At 30.7% G+C, this 19,682-nt stretch overlaps 2 protein-coding genes and 1 long non-coding RNA gene across 4 annotated transcripts; all 3 read left to right on the forward strand.

Annotated features, from left to right (window-relative positions):
• Positions 1–9: 9 nt before the first annotated feature.
• On the forward strand, positions 10–4,456 carry LOC146539907 (uncharacterized). Of its 2 annotated transcripts, XR_014879487.1 has the most exons (5): positions 10–24; positions 1,322–1,429; positions 3,024–3,108; positions 3,549–3,652; positions 3,963–4,456. It is a non-coding gene; the product is annotated as an uncharacterized LOC146539907 (long non-coding RNA). The 2 variants fall into 2 exon arrangements; XR_014879486.1 differs by lacking the exons at positions 10–24; positions 1,322–1,429; positions 3,024–3,108 and adding an exon at positions 641–704.
• Positions 4,457–6,399: 1,943 nt separating this feature from the next.
• Positions 6,400–12,968, forward strand: LOC146539908 (uncharacterized). The gene is made up of 5 exons (XM_085208015.1): positions 6,400–7,266; positions 7,396–7,518; positions 7,869–7,943; positions 8,596–8,743; positions 9,243–12,968. The coding sequence occupies exons 1-5, from the start codon at positions 6,514–6,516 to the stop codon at positions 9,410–9,412; spliced, it is 1,269 nt and encodes a 422-aa protein (XP_085064141.1). The 5' UTR covers positions 6,400–6,513; the 3' UTR covers positions 9,413–12,968.
• A 138-nt stretch (positions 12,969–13,106) lies between these two features.
• LOC146539909 (pfs47 receptor-like) lies at positions 13,107–19,612 on the forward strand. The gene is made up of 6 exons (XM_085208016.1): positions 13,107–13,418; positions 13,903–14,016; positions 14,232–14,390; positions 16,147–16,358; positions 18,579–18,728; positions 19,234–19,612. The coding sequence occupies exons 1-6, from the start codon at positions 13,409–13,411 to the stop codon at positions 19,318–19,320; spliced, it is 732 nt and encodes a 243-aa protein (XP_085064142.1). The 5' UTR covers positions 13,107–13,408; the 3' UTR covers positions 19,321–19,612.
• The last annotated feature ends 70 nt before the right edge of the window (positions 19,613–19,682 follow it).

Consider the following 19,682-nt stretch of genomic DNA (forward strand, 5'->3'; position numbering starts at 1 on the left):
GTATGGTTAATTAACACTTTACAGGTATTTATCGATTTCATTACCTTACCATGGATATAGAAGTTTCCACATATCACTATTTTATTTATTTATTGAAATAAATTTTTGGTTAGCATCACGCTGTATCCCGCAAGTAACAGGCTAAGCAAAAGGAGCCCAATGTTAAGAGACTTCTCCTCACTTTCCTTGTGTTTTGAGTCAGTTCTGGGAACTCAACGCCGCGCTTTGACTCGAGTGGACAGTTTGACAGCAGTGTAGGCAGAGGGAACATAGTGTTATCACACTCCGTTCCCCACTTTCCGCTGAATTCGGAAGGCATTGCATGTATACCAGATCGGGAAAATGAAGATAACTTATTGCCCCGAATGGGGATTGAACCCATACCCACTGCAAAATATTTAAATATTTCTATAGGTTGTTATTCATGTAAGCCCTTATGTACATCTGGGTAATTCCTGTATAATCTAGTTATAGTTGATACTTGACTCTACATTGGCAATACAAAATATATAATATAACATAGTCAAATTTATTTTCGTTTTCTTTGTAAACTATGTACATAGTATAACACTCTAACGGAATAGTTTTTGTAATCTCTCCTCTTCCCATCCAGATAGCCATATACTGATAAGTGACTGGTTTCAGGCGAAGTACTAGTTTCTATTAATAATTATTAAATCTAAATAGGAAACTGGAATTATGTGGTGAGAATAAGTTATTATTATTATTACTACGAGTCTTCATTGTACATGCGTTGGAACAGTTATTTCAAAAGATTCCTCAAAACTTTTGCTTTTGTATTTCATGCATCAGCAACACTGTGTGACGAAGGGAAGGAGAGAATACATACATTTTTTTTTACATTTTTAGGTTTAATTCAATAGTTTCAAGAAATGTGATATTTAAAGCCCAGTTGTAGAGTTGGGACACAAGCGTACGACAGTAAACGCGGCAAGTTTTTTCAATTCCCGCACGAGTAAATGAAATATTTTAAATTTTCTTTTCCTCGCTCTGGTAACGAGGCGGCGTTGAGCTCTTCAGAATTCGGTAGTGGGAACAGAAATTTCTTAATGGGGAAAGAATTGTCCTAACACTAGGTTCCCAAGATCCCTAGCCTACCATGCTATGTGCGAGATAGAGCATAAAGCTACAAAAAAATATTTTCTTGATTGATTGATTTCTCGATATATATCGCGTTTCGAGCGTGCCAGTTGAGCACAATTCATTTCGCCAATGTCACGTTGTATGGAAAACACACGAAGGAAATTGACCGGTAATAAAAAAGATAAATATACACAATTATAAATATTTTCTTTTTCAGTTGTAAATGGACTTTGACATATCAAATAGTTTGTTGCCTGATACTTATTATTTTCTTTATTGTTATATTAGTGTTATCGTTATGGCTCCATGGTCACACATATCTAGAGTAAGTACTATTATAATACATCTATTATATATTATTAATATTTCTGCTTGAAAGACAAGACTTGATATAGAAAATGTTAGTTAACTCAAGTGACTCTACTCACTAAACTCTTGGTCCAGTTTTAGATTAGTTCAATAATTCTCTGGCCAAATAACTTACAGAATGTTTGTTACATTAATTAATTATTTATTAGTTTATTAAATATATTTTCATCATTGTTTTCATCTTTTAATTCTCAACATCAATTGATATTTATACAAGTATATTATAATTTCTTTCGAAAATATTAAAGTATAGAAAAAATAAATTTAATTTAATTATTTTTCAACAATTCTAACAATCTTAATCTTAGTTATCTATAATGTAAAATATAATTATATTTGTTACATAGTTATGTTTAAAATTTACTGTTAATTAAATATAAAAAAATAATATTTTGTAAAAGTTAATACACATTAAAAAAATAATAAAATAATATAGACGCAGTTGACATATGTCAGACGAAAGGGATTGTTATTTCAGTAAATACGACTTTTAAATTTAATTCAAATAATATATCTAAGGGATAAATAAAATAAATAAATGTAGGATTAATTAACAGTCTACAGGTATTTATCGATTTTATTACCTTAATATTGATATCATAAATATTAAATATAGCCATAGATATAGTCGTTTCCACATATCACTATTTTATTTATTTATTTACAAACATTTTTGTTAGCTCCACGCTGTATCCCGCGAGTAACAGGCTAGGCAGAGAGAGACGACGTATATAAATAAATAGATTAAAAAACTGACCTATTTATGGCTGCTTTTTACTTATCCCTCTTTTTTAATATGTAGTTTTAAAGATATACATCAATAATTATATAAATGAAGATTAATATATTTGATACCTTCGTTAAAATTCATGTATGACTCACATATATATGAGCTGATATACTTACTGCTATCTTCCGCAAAATATAATTTTATCTGTGTGTATCTATATTGATTTTTCCAGTGACGATAATACATACTTGTACTTAAATTGATAATGATATACTTAAATATTATTTACATAAAAAATATTAAAATTACTAAATAAAATTCGGAAAAATAAAAAAATCTGATTGTGATACTTCTTCAGTTCAATTGTTGATTTTCTCCCCTTCTCGCCTTTTCCCGCATAGCAGGATAAGCAAAAGCAAATTAGTACAATGATTTCTCATTTTTCTCCCAATTTCGGAGGTATTGCGGAACTCTATGGCGTGCATTGTACCAGAACGGAGAAATGAAGATGAATCCCCGAGTGGGGATCGAACCCACAACCATCTCAATTATAGACCCACTGCGAAATATTTAATTTTTTTGTATAGATTGTTATTCATGTAAGCTCTTATATCCAACTAGGTAATTCCTGTATAATCTAGTTATAGTTGATACTTGACTCTTCATTGGCAATACAAAAGGAATCATAATATAACATAGTAGAGTTTATCATTGCTTTCTTTGTACCCACTAACATATAACATATAGACATATAATCAAACGGCATATTGAAAACTTATGATAGTTTTTGTAATAAGTGCTCCTCTTCCCATTCAAATAGCTGGATACACAAGTGACTGGTTTCAGCAGGAGTACTCGTTTATATTAATAATTAATAAATCTAAATAAGAAATTGGAATTATGTGGTGAGAATAAGTTATTATTATTATTATTACTGACATATTTTTTAGCTAATTGATAAATCCTATCTGTTGTTTTATACAAAAGATAAGTAGGTACTTACTTAACACGTATATTTTGCATACTCTACTGCACTAGAGCAGTTATTTTAAAAGATTCCTTTAGGCCATTTTTTTTAATTTACACATCAAACATTGTGTGAAGTAGACAACCAGAGAAGTTATGGGTTCGATTCCCACGCGAGTAAATTATATATTTAATATTTTCATTTCCTAGCTTTGATAATGAAGCAAAAAGGGGCGTCGAGTTCCCCCATTCAACACGCATTGCGTCCAGAATATTGCAGACATTCAGGAACGGAAGTTTCTTAATAGAAACGTAGTGTATTAGCACTAGGTTTCCGGAATAAAGAATAAAGCTACAAACAAAATGTTTTCTTTTTCAGTTGTATATGCAATTTGATATGTCAAATAATTACTTGCGTGATAGTTATTGCCATCATTATTGTTATAGTAGTGATAGGTTTGTGGGTCGGTGGCTATGTGTCTGGTAAGTATCATTGTTTATCTTTTATTATTTATTTTTCTTTTTAAAATACAAAGAAGCTTTCACTATTAGTTGACTCTAGTTCTTACTAAACACTAAGCCTAATTTTCATTTATTCTCATAATTTTCTAGCCAAATAACTTATTTTTGCTAAATTAATTATTGCTAAACTTATAAAAAAAATATGATCCTTTATTTTCTCATTTTTTTCTTAAATTTTCAACATGGCTTAGAAAATTATAACGATTCTTCTTCCCTAAATATTTCCTCTCCATAAACTGTCTTTAAAATCTATTTTTTATTTTTATTTTAGGATAACCTGCAAAAGGAAACACAAGTTTAACATAGATGAAGTTTAATTAAAACTAGCTAAGCGTAAGCATCATGTAAATATAATTAATTATCTGTGGAACGGCTTACTTGTATAGTTTAGGTATATAGATACATATAATATATTTCATGTTTTCTCGTTTCACCATCTCTTATATATTGGGTAGTGTATTGTGAATAAGCTGTACCTCTGTTCTTCGCTTTCTAAACATTTAGATATATGATGGGGAGTCTCATGCTAGTGTATATTAATTGTTTTACGTGAAAATAATATGGAGATTATAATTTCTTTAAGTCTTTTGATTTATATATAGACACCATTGTTTAAAAGTTGAAAAAGTTGACTATCGACTGTTAATACGATGGTTTTTAATAAAAAAATATTTTTTTAGCCGATTAAATTTTAAAACATTTTCGCTTTTGCTGTTAAGTTTGAAAAAAACAAAATGTTCATGATTCGACATTTGTTCTTGCACCCATCCAACAACAACCAACATCCAACATCCAACTTCGTTACTACAAATGCTAGGAGTCTCAAATTTTCCATGGACGTCACTTATAGGACGTAGTCATGGAGACAGAAATTAAAAATAACATAGTTCAAGCGGGTGAAACCGCGAGCGGGCCGCTAGTTTCATATAAATATAAGTAAAAATTTTGGTTTAATCTTAAACTAAATCTAAAAATTTAAATACTTCTGAAATAAATTAATAAAACATATTAAATTGACAAATAATAAACTAATAGAATATAATTTCTTAGTGTTGTATTAAAGACAAAAGCAACACGAGGACTTCTAGAATAGTATACAATAGACTTGAAGTATATAGTATATATACTTATGATTAAGTAGTACTCACATATCTATTTTATGTTGGATGATATATTCAAGTCTCTATGGAATGTCGCAACGTAATATATAGTCCCAACGGCATACTCTACATACTCTAACATACATATATATAAAATGACTAGTGGGCCAGGACGCGGCTACGCCCGCTTGAACTAAACGAATATTTATGAAATTATTTTCAGTTTTCAATAGAGAGATGCGTTAAGCAAGCTTATTTTGGGTGACGTTTTCTAACAACAAACTTTGCAAATCGTTGCTTAGCAACGGTCGCTTAGCGACGGTTGTTATTAACATGGCAGAATAAATTACATGTCAAATTAATAAGTATTTTAATATATTGGTATATGTCGATAATATTACAAATATGGGAAAAAAAGTATCCTACATAGTTCATCCCGAGACCCTCAAGTATCTCTATATGAGTGTTTTATCACAAGTAAGTTAGCGGTTTGGCCCTGATTGCGTGGAAGACAGACAGACAGACAGACAGACAGACAGAGTTACTTTCGAATTTAGCAAGTGGTAACAAAATATAATACTAAAATTTTCTAAATATTCGTAATTTTACCCAATATATTATACTAAATCGTCCCTTATCGGTTTCAAATATTATGAATTGAAATATATATCATTGAACTAACCGGACCATACGTTTATTCAAGTGTAAAATTAAAACAATACAATAATTAGATGGTATCTGTAAAATTGATATCGGTCATTAATTATAATAGACTAGCGGACCCGGACGCGGCTACGCCTGCTTGAAATATAAGAATATATTTTCTATAGAAATATAATTTCAATCTAGATAAAATGCTAAAAGTGACTATTATATTTATTTTCATAAGGATGAATATCAAAATGACGCGGTAACGAACGCGGTCGCGTAGCGACGACGGTTGTTATTAACATGGCAGAATAAATTGCATGTCAAATTAGAAAGTATTTTAATATATTAGTATATATGTGTAATGTAATGTTATATAGCCTATAGCACTTCTGAAGAATGCAGCTTTCATACAAAACAAAAACATAGTAAATCGGACCAGTAGATCCAGAGATCTTAGCGTTCAAACAAACAAACAAACAAACTCTTCCGCTTTATTATATTAGTATAGATAATAATGTAATATACTATTTTGCTCAATTAACGTTGCCAATTGCCGAAATACCCATATTTGCAATAAATGTAACTATTTTTCTTGTAGTATAATTTATATATTATAGCATATTATAGCATATAACATAGTCATTCCCATATATGGGTAAATGGTTATGTTTTAAAGGTAACATAAGATAGCTACTTAATAATATTTGATAGTTAAAGAAAATGATAAAACCATGTTTTCAATTACCAGTAGTCCATTTTCTCACAACAGTATATATACAATACTACCCTTTTTTAAAAATAGATTAATTCATAGAGAATTAAATATTTGTGAAACATGCACATAAAACTTCTAATAAATAATAACCTCAATTAAAATTAAATTAGCCTTATCAGATTCATAGAACTGTTAATCAAAACATCGACATCGGAATCATATTAAATGTATTGAATTTAATATTTGTAATTAAAGTTATTATTGTTGTTTTTAATAACATTAGGGTTATTAAATTCATTGGCTGTATTTAAATAAAGTAAATCTATTTTGATTTTGTATTGTAACCGCGTGCCAATATGCTGTACACAACTGATTTTACAATTCCACCACCTAAGTTCGATGTCGTTTCACCAGTAAAGAGAAACGCTTTTACGGTTATCTTACATAATATTAAAAAGAAGAAAATACTGAATTCTTGCTCCATAGCATATGCATATAAACCTTTATTATATTTCACATCGATCGTCGCCATGCACGCTTTTGTATATTCTAAGAGAGGTATTAAAAGAAACGGTGTTTTTAGTAAGATACACTGTTTATTTACAATAATTCTGTATACTACGGCAACAGTTATTATACGTCAACAGACATGGGGAATGACCGCAGCAGACATTCCTTTGACTATGCTATCTAAAACTTTTACCATCCTGCAAAATATTGAACTAAGCTATGACATTTTCGTGCTCTCTTTCGGGAAAAGTACGTGTTATATAAATCTTATCACCTCAATCGATGATATAGATAGCCATTTTGCAATGGATGAAAAACAATTATTTACGAAACGACGACGTTTCGTATTTTTTTTATTATTCGTAGCTGTTAATTTGGTACTCTCGACACCTCTTTTTAACACATTTCAATTGTCCAGCCTCTTAACGTATACAACCTTTTTGTTTGTTATGTTGCAAGGCGTGAATTGTGTTTTCTTTCTTGTTATTATTTATACTCAACTCGTGAATTTTAATGTTATTCTTTCAATTAAGGCTTCTAAACTATCAGAATCAAAGAAATTAATTATAAAAAATGATATAACAACGAATTTATTGAAGGTAAGTGAAAAAACTAATTTTTCCACCTATATATCTATAGCCTAGATAGAAATATTGCAATTCTTACTCCTTTTTTTTCTTTTCATCATAGCTTTAGGTATATTTTAATCACTGGCATTGTTATTTCAGAAAATGCTCAGTAATTCAGTGAACACATTCAGTAATAACAGCTATTGTTGGTTTGAACTCATGCAAATATATGATAAAATTTCCGACTGCATTTATATTTTCAACAAGATATACGCCCAGCAGGTTTTTTTTTTTAATATTATTTTTAATCATATTGTTCGCAATATTCAAAAGTATGGAGCTAGTCTCTGTCAGTCGTGATGCAGGGGCACAATCATGGGACTGTAAATGCCATAGGTCGTGGGTTCGAGACCCACTTGAGGAAGTTAAATATTTAATATTTTTATTTCGTTACTGAACTCGCAATACTTTCAAAATTCGGTAGAAAATGTGGAACCTCTGCCTTCCCTGTTGTTGCGGGATACAGTGTAAAGGTGATTTGATTTGATTTTTGATGAAATTATAATCTTTTTAAATTAATTGCAATCTGGAAAGTAATACTTAGTAGTAATTTAGTATATACACATTTGCAGATACTATTTATGTACAACTCCTGGTTTTTATCAACTCTACTAGTCATATGTAGATCAATATCTCCAACGTTAAAAGTAAGTTTTTTATTATTACATAAAAAATATTTTGTATTGAAATTTAAATGTTAGTAAGAAATTTATAAAACAATCCACTGTAACCACAATCTTTATTTATTTATATACAGAAGTACTAAATAGTAAAAAAGGTTCTCCTAGAAAATATTTATTTCAACTTGTCTCATCCATCTTATTTATTGGCAATAACGGTTTGAGTATAGGAAACTATCTTTAAGATAACACTACCTCAAGTGCTGTAGTCGTATGCATGTACGCACATTAATAAATAGGTACTAAAAATATTTATTTAAATGAATATTTCCATTTCTTCGCTCTGGTGTCGAGGCAAAGCGCGGCGTTGAGTCCCACCACTCAACACGCAATGCCTCCAGAAATCGGCAGAATATGGGGAACGGGATATCTTACCACTAGGTTCCCCCTGCCTACCCTGCTACAAAACGCAGAGAAAAACATAAGTTTTGGCCAAATAATATAAGAATCATTTAATAAGTACATAATAATAATTGTTGTGGCAAAGGGGCAAAAACGTATGACTGTAGATGCGGTTGATTCCCTCCAAACAACACGTACCTAAAGGCTAGAATACTAGCGAAATGTAAAAAAAAAATATTGTATATTCAAGTATAATATCAATTGTATTGTATTCCAGAACTCTGATGATGTTAAAACTGATATTTACTATTACATATTTATAAACCTGCGGCCGATACTCATAACTAAATTGAGTGAGAGTTTCATACAAGAAAGAAGGAACACGTTAATAGTTTTACAACACGTTTTAATTGACCAAGACTTAGGTGAGCTTTAAGATTTTTTAAGGCTTTTGGCCTATTGTAATTACGTAATATTATATTTTCGTTTTCTGAATTTCATATCAAGTATTTAATGAACAAAATAATAACTTAACGATACACACTGTATAGAAATATCTAGAAACATCTAGTGGTAGTTATTCTTATTCATATTTAACTACCTAGAATGTAAATTGTGTTTACATATTATAATCAACACAGTAAAAGATGAAATAAGGATCTCAGCTCAAAGATATAAACACCGGCTAAGGAATCACCCTAATATCCTCGCATCTGACCTACTTAATATCAGCTACCATAAGCGCTTAAAGCGACACGATATTCAAGAGCTAGACTCCAGACATTGAAAAAGGTTGCTTCCATTGGGAAGCTCCCTGGCAAGACATTTTACCTTCCCAAAATCTGCTCATAGTCATCGACTGATCGCAGATCATCTAACAAAAAAATATATATATATTATAATTTAATATTTATATTGTTCTAGACCACGTCTATCGTGAACAAGTAGAAACTATGATGCAGCTTGTCGAATCGAGGAATATGAAAATATCAGCCAATGTCTGTTCCATCAACTTGAGGCTGATGATCGCTTTTGCTGGAAGAGTTATATCCTATTCCGTTCTTATGATACAAAATTTTTATTTACGTCACTAGTTTTTAACCGACTTCTGTAAGAAAAGGATGTTTTCTTCGACTGTTCTTTTTTTTTTGTTTTCTATTATCACCATTTGTATTTACTCTTAATGTATTCAGTTAAAATTAGTATATGATATACTTAATTAAATACACACTAAAACAATTAAGTAATTAAATTGTTTTAACGCGGATTCAATCTTAAATTAAGCATTTATATGTCACCTTATTTAAATTAATATTATATTCATCTTCTATTGTGTCACTTTACATTTTACATAATATATATAAGTAGCTGTACCTGTATAGTAGTTATCAGTGTTACAACATATTTAAACCTGTAAGCATAAATGGTCCTTTATAGTAGGGGCGGCGAAGAGGGGACTTTGTGGAGTCATTCGAGCGCATCAGATTAAGATACTGGGGATTCCTTGTACTCGGTTACGTACTTCCACCAAATATGAGCTTCCTATGTATAGCCGCGCGTCTAGGATAAAGGATCAGATTAGTAAAAAAAAATTGATCATCGGACATTCTCGAGCGCGTCAGATTAAGATAGGGTAAGTTAGTTACATGCTAAATCGTGTATATTCCACTAATCTGACAATTTGAGAGTGACGCAAAGGAGGGAGAGGGCTCCAAAGTTGTAAAAAAAAAACGTTATCTGGACATTCTCGAGCGCGGCTAATTTTTTTTTTATTTTGAAGGGAATCATTCAAGGATTACGAAAAACATATAATCTGACAAATTCCACAAACCGAAGTAATAGAAATTGATTGATAAAGTTTAATATACCTAAGAATTGCATATATTCCTCTCACCGTATTTCTATTCCTATCGCACTCTTTTTTTATTTATTGGTCCCTAACTCATCAATGAAGATGATAAATTAAAAAAAATACTTGAAAAAAAAAATTTTCTTAGTACTTTTTTTTTATAAATACAAGTATTCTATTTCAAACATACATTCTTTTAGTTACATTCTATTTCTTGAGCTTTTCTATTGATTGCTTTCAATGAATAAAAAAATTGGGGCCAGTCGTGGCGCAGTGGCACAAAGTGTTACAGTAAAACAGACTGGTTGTGGGTTCAATCTCCATTCCAGGAGATGAAATATTTATTGAAATTTCCATTTCTTCGCTCTGGTGTCGAGGGCTGGCTGCTACTCAACACTCAATGCCTTCAAAATTTGGCAGAAAGTGGGGAACAGAGTGTCTTAACCTTAGGTTCCCTCTGCCTACCCTGCTGTGTACGGGATACAACGTAAAGCTGACTTGTTTCTTGTATTGGTTTAAAAAAATATTAATAATTGTCAGATTAAGCAAGTCCCTTCAGATAATCGTCTGATTTTGAGATATCACGTCTAGGGCATGAAGATGAACCATATATATCTTAATCTGACGCACTCGAGTATTTCAAGATGACGATTTTTTTTTTGCATTTTCAAACAACGATTACGAGCTTGCGTCACATCCAAATCGTCAGATTATTACATAAGAGCTTTTTTTTTAGGTTCACTTAACACCCCCTTAGAAAATCTGACGCGCTCGATAATATTTTTTTTTTTGCCATTTTTAACTCTTACGTACGACCACCTCCACCACGGAAACTGTCAGATTAACATATTTTCATGCTTAAGAAGACGTAGGCAATTGATGATATCAATATCTGACGCGCTCGAATATGTCCATGGAACAGTTTTTTTTTACATTTTTGAAAATCTATAACCCCTCAACCCACCGGTGAAACGAAATTTTTTATATGACATTTTTTTCTTGTTATCATCTAAGCTTCGCAACCCAATAGGTCTCCATGACGCTCGAGTGACTCCACAGTTTGCTGCTTCGCCTCCCTAACTATTAGGAGACGTTCTGCGATGAGTTTTGCCTCTGAGCAATGGCTACGGAATTAGGCGGAAAGTGGAGAACCAAATTCTTTTAATTGGCACGGAGTGTCTTAGCACTAATTTCCAGGTTCCCTCTGCCTACTTTGTTATATTCGAGATGCAGCGATAAAAATAATAACATAAACGTAACTGTAATGAATAAATTATTTATAAATTACAAATATATGTATGTTAATTTAGTATAAGAAAATTTTTATTATTGTTATATTAAATAAGATATTCATTTATAATTATTATCACGTTACTAATTACTTACTTAAAATAATAGTAATGTCAAAATAACTATGACAGTTGTTAAATTAAATTGAAAGTATAAAACCGAGGAAAAATATAATCATTTAAAAATATTTCCACGGACAAATGAGAAATAACATAGTTCTGTTATTTCCCTCGGGTGAAATAAAATTCAGGGCGAAAATATGAAGAATATGAAACACGCTGTGCGAAATAAATTTTACATTGTCCAACATTCAACGACGAGGTTTATCTTTTCAGAATTTAACAGCTTGGTATTACATCCAGAGAATAATCTGATACATACAATAGATTACAAATTAAACGTAGGTCGTAATGAAAACAACAGCAACAAAAAAAACCAAAGAAAAATATTTATATCTACCGTAATCAAACATTTTTTGTTGATATTTTTTACTTTATTCACTCACTTTTTTTAAATAAATCTTTGTTGTAATAAATGTAAGCAGGATTATGATATAACTAATTAATATACGAGTATAACTAAAATTTATAGATATAAAAGTGAATGGAGTTGGTAAAGATTTTTAAAATCAGTCCGATGCGGTCATAAAATGAAAAAAAAAACTTAAATATTTCAATTGTATTTTTATATATTTAAAGATTATAGCTGCGCGCCATCTAGTTACTAAAGATAAAATAAAAACGTACTCGCACGCCAATGGCAGCTACAACAGAATCACAATTATTCACAGATGTAGATGACACTTTTACAAATCTATTTTTTAAATATTTTAGTGGTTAAATAAAAATATTGTTTATCTTGCCACGTATGAGATTGTATTATATTATATATGTACCTATGTATATAATTATAATGTTTGCCATAATATATTTTATCCTTTTCAAAAAAGGGGCGTGTTTGATTATATTTTATGCTTTAAGTTTGCTACATTAATTTTTATCGTCCTTTAGAGGTGATCCCCGATTATTAAACTAAAATTGTAAAAAGTATAGATTTAAATTCGGTTCTTGTGTTTCTTTTTAAGCCAAGTAAAAGCCTACGATACATACTGGCATATGACAAATACATAAGTTATTACTAATAGCTAACCAATCACCTCGTGACACGTTATTAATACAATAGTGTACAGGATAAAACTCAACTTAAATTACTGAAACTTGCTTTAACAATGATTCATTATTTAAGGTCTTACGTAATGTTTTAGAGTTTAATTGCGAGTAAAAGGAACTTCAGAGCATCACATTTAAAAATTATATTTTACTCAAACATTAATAGTAATCGATAGTCGTAAGTACTAAGTAGGAGTAGATTTAAACATTTAAATGTTAGCAAGCAATTTGAATGTTACTATGAAAACGTAATAGAAGTTTTGATGATCATATTCTTTTACTAAGAAGTACGTGTTTATTATTATTAAATGTACTTTTTACTGTTTAACAGAATTTTAAATATAAAACATCGATTCAAAACAATAATCGTTTGAACAAGAAAATCGATTTATTACTATGAAATCACCAGACATCCCTACCTATTTATATAAACATAAGACCATAGATAATAATCTGCTTCTTATTTACAAATTTACAGTTTACTTTCCGTTCATTTGGGTAAAGTAATTTGTAAATTATAATTTCGAAACCCATTACGCTGTATTAGTTTTGCCTTTATCGTTTTATTGATTTTTATATTGTTCTCGAACGTGATTTATTTATTATATAGTCGTCAAATAAAGCCATTGACAATACTACATCTATAAAGTGCGAACGTGCAAGAATTAAAGTTTCACTTTTTATTTCGATTTGGATAAGTGAAGAAGTCTGTTGTGTTATTTCCTATTTCAATTATTTAAATAAGTTTTAGGAGATAATTGATTAAACACTTTGTTATCAAAATGTCAGGATGTAAGTGTTACTATGATTTATTCTATTTTACTACTGTTAGAAGTTTCGCCGGTATTGAGAATTGTGAAATTGTTGCACCATAATTCACCAAATGACTTGTTGCTCATGATTTTTGTTTACGTAAAGTAGCTATTATTACAGATAGTTGATGACAAATATGTTTCGCATTTCCCTAATTTCGTAAATATTTGTTTGAACTGTTTCTAAGCAAGTTTTTGTATTGTTTGCTTGTAAAATTTTGTAGCGTTTTGAAACTGCTTTAGATAACAATAAAGCGCTGGAAAGCCATTTTATGTATTTTATGAAATAGTTAATGTAATCAAGTACTTACTAGGCCACTTGTAAACAAGCCAGGCATTTATCATTTGAGTTTTAGTTAATGAGTTAATACATTAAGATAGCTAATGAATCAAAATTTGTTGTAATACGTTTTATTTAATATAATTCTAATATTCTATTTTGATTTCAATGACTTAAATTACAGATCCATATGGAGGCAATCCTCAGTACCCACCTCCTCAAAATCAGGTGTATCCACAAATATATAATCCATCAAACATGCCACCTGGACAACCTGCACCTCCTGGATACCCTTCAGGTATTTTTTAATTATTTGATTCACCATCCACACAAAAATTCATAGTAATTGCTATATATTATCATTTTATTTAAAATAGCAAGATCTATCTGATTCTTAATAAAATATTTCAAAACATTTAAAATACTTTTATAATTATTGCACTTTATAAATTAGAAGCTACTGTCATATTATATCATGCTGCTTTATATTTTAAGCTATATATCATCTTTCAGGTCAAAACCCTCAATTCCCCTATCAACCAGGATTTGCAGTGTATCCCACTCAGGCAGGCCAAATGCCACCCGCGGCTATGTCTTACCCTGGAGGGGTGCCAACAGCACCATCATACGGTTATGGATTCCCCCAAGTTACACCGCAGCTAGGAGGTGAACGTAAGTAATTGATATATTTTAGTATTTTTATTCATTGTTTACAATGTTTACAGGTTAACTTTTGGAGTCATTTAGGTGCAGTGCACTATAGTAAACGCAACAGTTGTGTGTTATATTTACACTAGGGGAACATGTAATGCTTTATGTGCAGTACAGTTTAAATCTGAATAAAATAGACTAAAGACTTTATTACTATTTAATTTGCTTTATTGTTCTTATTAGAAATGGTTACATCCCTACATAAATAGGCAATCAAGAATAAGTATTTATAGTTCTTTTGTTGACCCAAAGTACAGTATAACAGTATCTGATTGAAGGAAAACAAACTAGTGTCTTTATATTAGTTTCATTCAGCCTACTATATAGAGGTAATGCTAAAAAGTAGTAAATAATGGAATACAAATAAGTAAAACAGTAAATATTTTCAATAGTATCTATTCTAGTATTTTATTTAAAAATTACAAAAAAATATTGATTTACTTGAAATTTAATCAATTTACTTGAAAAAAAAAAGAATAAAATATTGTAGTGTATAAATTAATATATCAGCTGCCTGCCTTGATATGTTGGTGGTACTAAACATGCAATGCTTCAAGAATTGCTTTCCAAATAATGAAAAATAACATTCAAATTAAAAATAAATAAGCAGATAAGCGATCAGAAAAAATATTTTATCATTGCAGTTTATTACCTTGCACTTTCTACCCTTGAGATTAATATATTTCATAATTGTATTGTTCTTAAATCATTTACATATTTAGAACAATTTAAATATGACTCATATATATAATTAATTCTAAAAAGTATAATTTTATACTGTAATGTTTGTTTTTTGTGTAAACAATGCATATTGTTATCTTCACATAATGACTCAGACTTCATGACTAATGTATTACTGTGTTTAAAAATCAATCTAATGACTATTTATAATATGATTCTTTATTGAATGAATGCTATAACAAATTGATATTGTCATTATCTAGTACTCTCTAAATTAGTGACAGATATTGAGCTTAAATTTTAATTACGCTTTCAAAAATATCCAATATTTTTTTATTTAAACTTATATAATAAATAATAGTAACTAATTTGATGGAACAATTTTTTTGAAAATCTTGTAATGATTATCACATTTGAGTCAGCTCTAAAAACGTGGAATGGTTGTGAGTTCAAATTCAACTTATTTATATCCAAAATATTCAAGTAAAATGCTTGGTGGGGAATGTGGAGGAAATAGTAAGGGAGTGTTTAACTGTTACATATTGATATTTTAGATGTTTCTTCCTTTTCTTCTTTCCATGTTCCGCTCACCACTCACTTTTTTTGCAATAGGCTACTGTTACTTATTTGATTCTGATAAAATTAATGAGTGACAATATTTTTTTAAAATAAAAAATAAATTGATCTAGATGAACATAATGTAATGTCAGAATTTAACATTCCCTAGCCCGTACTATACCATTGTTGGGCAAAGGCCTCTTTCCACTTCTTCCATTCTGGTCTATTTCGCGCTATTGAGCACCAGTCAGGCTTATAATGGTACAGCTCGTCTCGCCATTTCCGTTTTGGAAGAATTTAATATAATATCAAAATTAAATAAAATTTGTGTATATTATTACACCAATTGTAAAATAGCTATAAACACATCGGAATTCTAATATGACTTTGTAGCAGGTTATTATATCCCTAAATGAACATAACATAATGTTTTTATGTTATACCAAAATCTTTATATATTTTCTTTCTCTCATTATAGCAATAGTAGAATGGGTACCAATACACCCAAATGATGCATATAAGCTAACCAACCGTGCAGTAGTAGCGGGTTACGAAGGTCACGACGGCAGCCCACTATGGGTTATAAGGGCCAGGTTCGAAGGGGACCTCATACCTGGAAAACTGGCCATAAAACACAAAACTGCTTACGTGCCTTGGGGAGGACGTGAGAATAATGTGCAAAATATTGAGGTAATTTGATGTTTTCTTTTTTTTATATTGATTTTGTTAAGTCAATAATAATAAAATATATTTAAAGGACAGCTATGTAAATGTTGCATGCCCATCCTAACAAAGTAAAGCAGTAAGTTAACAAAGAATATAAAAGTCAAGCCACAAACTTTTTTTTTGCAAAGGAAATAAATAGTAGTGAAGAGAACCTACATATTATAAATAATAATACTTACTAATTTGTTTACAAAAACTTACATAATTATGTACATTATTACATACTTTTGATTTAACTAAAGTTGCTTAATTAATCACTTGCACTTGTATAGGGTAGATGATTTATTTATCATACTGTCTTAATTATTTTATTTATTTTTTATAGCAGAGAATATAAATCAATTGTATAGAAATCTAATAATTTTCACATTTTCTCATAGTTTTTTTAAACCAATTTTTGTCTCCTGAGAAATTGATCACTAGGCTGTTATAGTCTGGCAAACATGTTATTGACAATGGGAAGCACGCGCGGCAAATTGCGCAGAAAGCGTATTTTGATGTCTGTACATAGACACCCGTTCACGCCGGATCAATTCCCCGTAAGGGCTCGCGGGGAATCGGTGCGGGGTGTGACCGGGCGGTCACTACACTACGGTACAGTCGAGCGCAACACTATCAGTTCATTACTATGAAATATTAATATAATATCATATGATAGCATCATATATACGGAATGGCGTAATAGAGCTTATTTATCTGGTAATATTATAATAATTAGTGTGTTAGCTTAAGCAACATGCAAAATCAAGTTATGGATAACCAAATTGAAAAATTAAATAAAAAACTGAATTGAAATTTTTATAATGGGGCCACATACAAATATTCTCAATCCAAATTCAATAAAAAAAAGTAAAAAATAAATATTGACAAATAATAAAGCAAACAATCAAAACGGTAAAAGGCATTTTTGTTTTTAATTAATTGTATTCTTGTTTGAATAATATAGTGCGAGCTCGATTGTACCTATAAAGATGTGTGGGTGCGAATTTTCTTGTAAGGACGTAGCGCTCCCACTGACGCACAGTAATTTGTATGGCAAAGGGATACCATACTCTCATTTTTTGTACCTCAAAATTTATTGAAATAATTTACCCAATTTTTTTTTTTAATATAATCTTTAAGAAGTTTAAATATTGCTATATATTTCTTAATCCATATTGCATAGTATATAAGTCTTGTATTATGCATACTGAATGTTTATCTTGTACATAAGTGTGTATATAGTATATACATATATGTCGGAGTTGGGTGGATTTCCCTCGCACATAGTTGAGTACCCGGTCTACTGTGGGCTTCAGTGGATAATGTTGGCATGAGTAAACACAACTTGTGATATTACGAATTAATTACAACACCGTAATCAATTCACAAGAAAGCAGCTATCGCTATCCCAGTAGGTAGATACACAGCACGGAACGCGGGACAGTTTCAGTGTTGTCTGCACCGGCCGACCTCCAAACACAAAGTGAGTCGATGTCCGTCGGCCACGCTTCGACTCGCCCCTTCCATACCAATGCATAACACTAACTCTGTAAAGCGCCAACAGATGGCGCTGGCGTTCCGGAACCACCTCAGTACTACCATTTCCGACATATATATACATAAATATCATGTGCCATTAGTTAAATAAGCAGAAGCTTAGAATTGATTAATTATTTATTGACAAAAAAAATTATTATTCTTTTCGGGCTAGTCTTGATTTTATTCTCGACAACAATGTATGGAACAGCTAATTATTTTTCGATATTTACATATCCTCATAAAATTTTCGTTTTGTATAATTTACTACAACATAAACATGATCAGATATTTTAATTATCGTATAGGTAAATGTGATTTGCTAAGCGTAGGGTAAAACAACATAACAGGGTAACACTGATCGAACGTTCTCTGCGCATACGTATACTGCGCAATTTGCCTCGCGTTCTTCCCATTATCAATAACATGTTTGCCAGACTATAGCAGGTATACTCTAACGCCCAATGTTAATAATCAATCCTAATCCATAAATTGCAACCATAGATTGAAATAGACAAAGATGGAAGATGGCATGCAGGTTAGTGATTGGATAGACATGTCGGACAATACAAGATTGACGTTAACTGGAGATAGGAGATATATTATTAACATTAGGCGTAAGCCGATGATATGGCATTGAACTAAAATAATATTATTAATTTTCAGTTATGTTGTGCTCGTCCAGAGAGAATTCGTTGGGTAGATAGCCGAGATGGCATTGTGCCACCAAATGCAATAGTTGCTGGCAACACTTCAGATGGTGAACCATTGTATGTAGGCAGAGTGAGGGAACAGGGATCTCTTACACCGGGAAAGGTGAGATGAATTTATATTTATACTAATAAAGCTATGTTTATTTGATTGAGTGCACTAATCTGTGAAACAAACCTGTGACCATATTATACAGATGTAGGCTATTAATTTAACCCACTGTAAATCTAGACAGAGTTACCATCAAGTGTCATACTTGCCTTTTAGTCAGTTCCATCTGATGCATCTGACTGTAGTTGGATTCAATCCCGCACATAGGGTAGGCAGCAGGGGCCTGAGAATCTATTTTTAAGATAATGGGCTCCCTGTAAGACACTTCCACATCTTACTTGGGGCATTTTGTGTTGAGTGGCTGAACAACGTCACGCTTTGCCTCGTTACCAGAGCAAAGGAAATAAAAGGAAAGGAAAAAAATATTAAATATTTTATTCCTTCGACTGGATATTGAACCTACAAGTGTCACATTTTCAGTCACATGCTTGTGCCCCTGCGCCACCTGAGGCCCCTTATTTTTTTATACTTATTAAATTCTCATTTCATTCTTTTCTAGGTACATCCAAGCCACCGTGCTATGTACATTTCATTCGCTGGCAAAGAGGTTGCTCACAAAGTATACGAAATATTATGCTCCATTTAAAGTTTAATTATTATAGTTTATTGCATTATGCTTTTATTATGTATACTTAATATATAAGAAAAATAATGTATATTTTGTTTGGATCTTGAATTATTTTAAGGGAATTCAGTATTAGTGTTATATATTTTATTTTGAAAACTCGTCATAGAGATGTCTAATATTGAAGTACTTTAATTGTTATTTGGAAAAGGATTTAAAAGACAATATAGTCTGTTATAAAACTTATTGTTTATATTTTGTAACAACTAGTTTGTAAGCATTGTTACATTTTTAATAAAATGTTTTGTGAAAATGTTTGTTTTTTTTTCCTTTTCTTTATATACTAATGTTTTTATTAAGGAATAAGCAATTATTTTTTGTGA

This window comes from Heliconius melpomene, chromosome 3, assembly GCF_056956725.1.
Source record: "Heliconius melpomene rosina isolate 202511_hmr_F chromosome 3, ASM5695672v1, whole genome shotgun sequence".
NCBI classification, from domain to species: domain Eukaryota; kingdom Metazoa; phylum Arthropoda; class Insecta; order Lepidoptera; family Nymphalidae; genus Heliconius; species Heliconius melpomene.

Bases quoted from the DNA above. Each gene is read 5' to 3' on its own strand.
- LOC146539909 (XM_085208016.1), top strand. The intron at 14,017-14,231 runs GTATTTTTTAAT...ATCATCTTTCAG, and splicing joins ACCTCCTGGATACCCTTCAG to GTCAAAACCCTCAATTCCCC. The intron at 18,729-19,233 runs GTGAGATGAATT...ATTCTTTTCTAG, and splicing joins GATCTCTTACACCGGGAAAG to GTACATCCAAGCCACCGTGC.
- LOC146539908 (XM_085208015.1), top strand. From the start codon at position 6,514: ATGCTGTACACAACTGATTTTACAATTCCACCACCTAAGTTCGATGTC. The intron at 7,944-8,595 runs GTAAGTTTTTTA...ATTGTATTCCAG, and splicing joins CAATATCTCCAACGTTAAAA to AACTCTGATGATGTTAAAAC. The intron at 8,744-9,242 runs GTGAGCTTTAAG...ATATTGTTCTAG, and splicing joins TTTAATTGACCAAGACTTAG to ACCACGTCTATCGTGAACAA.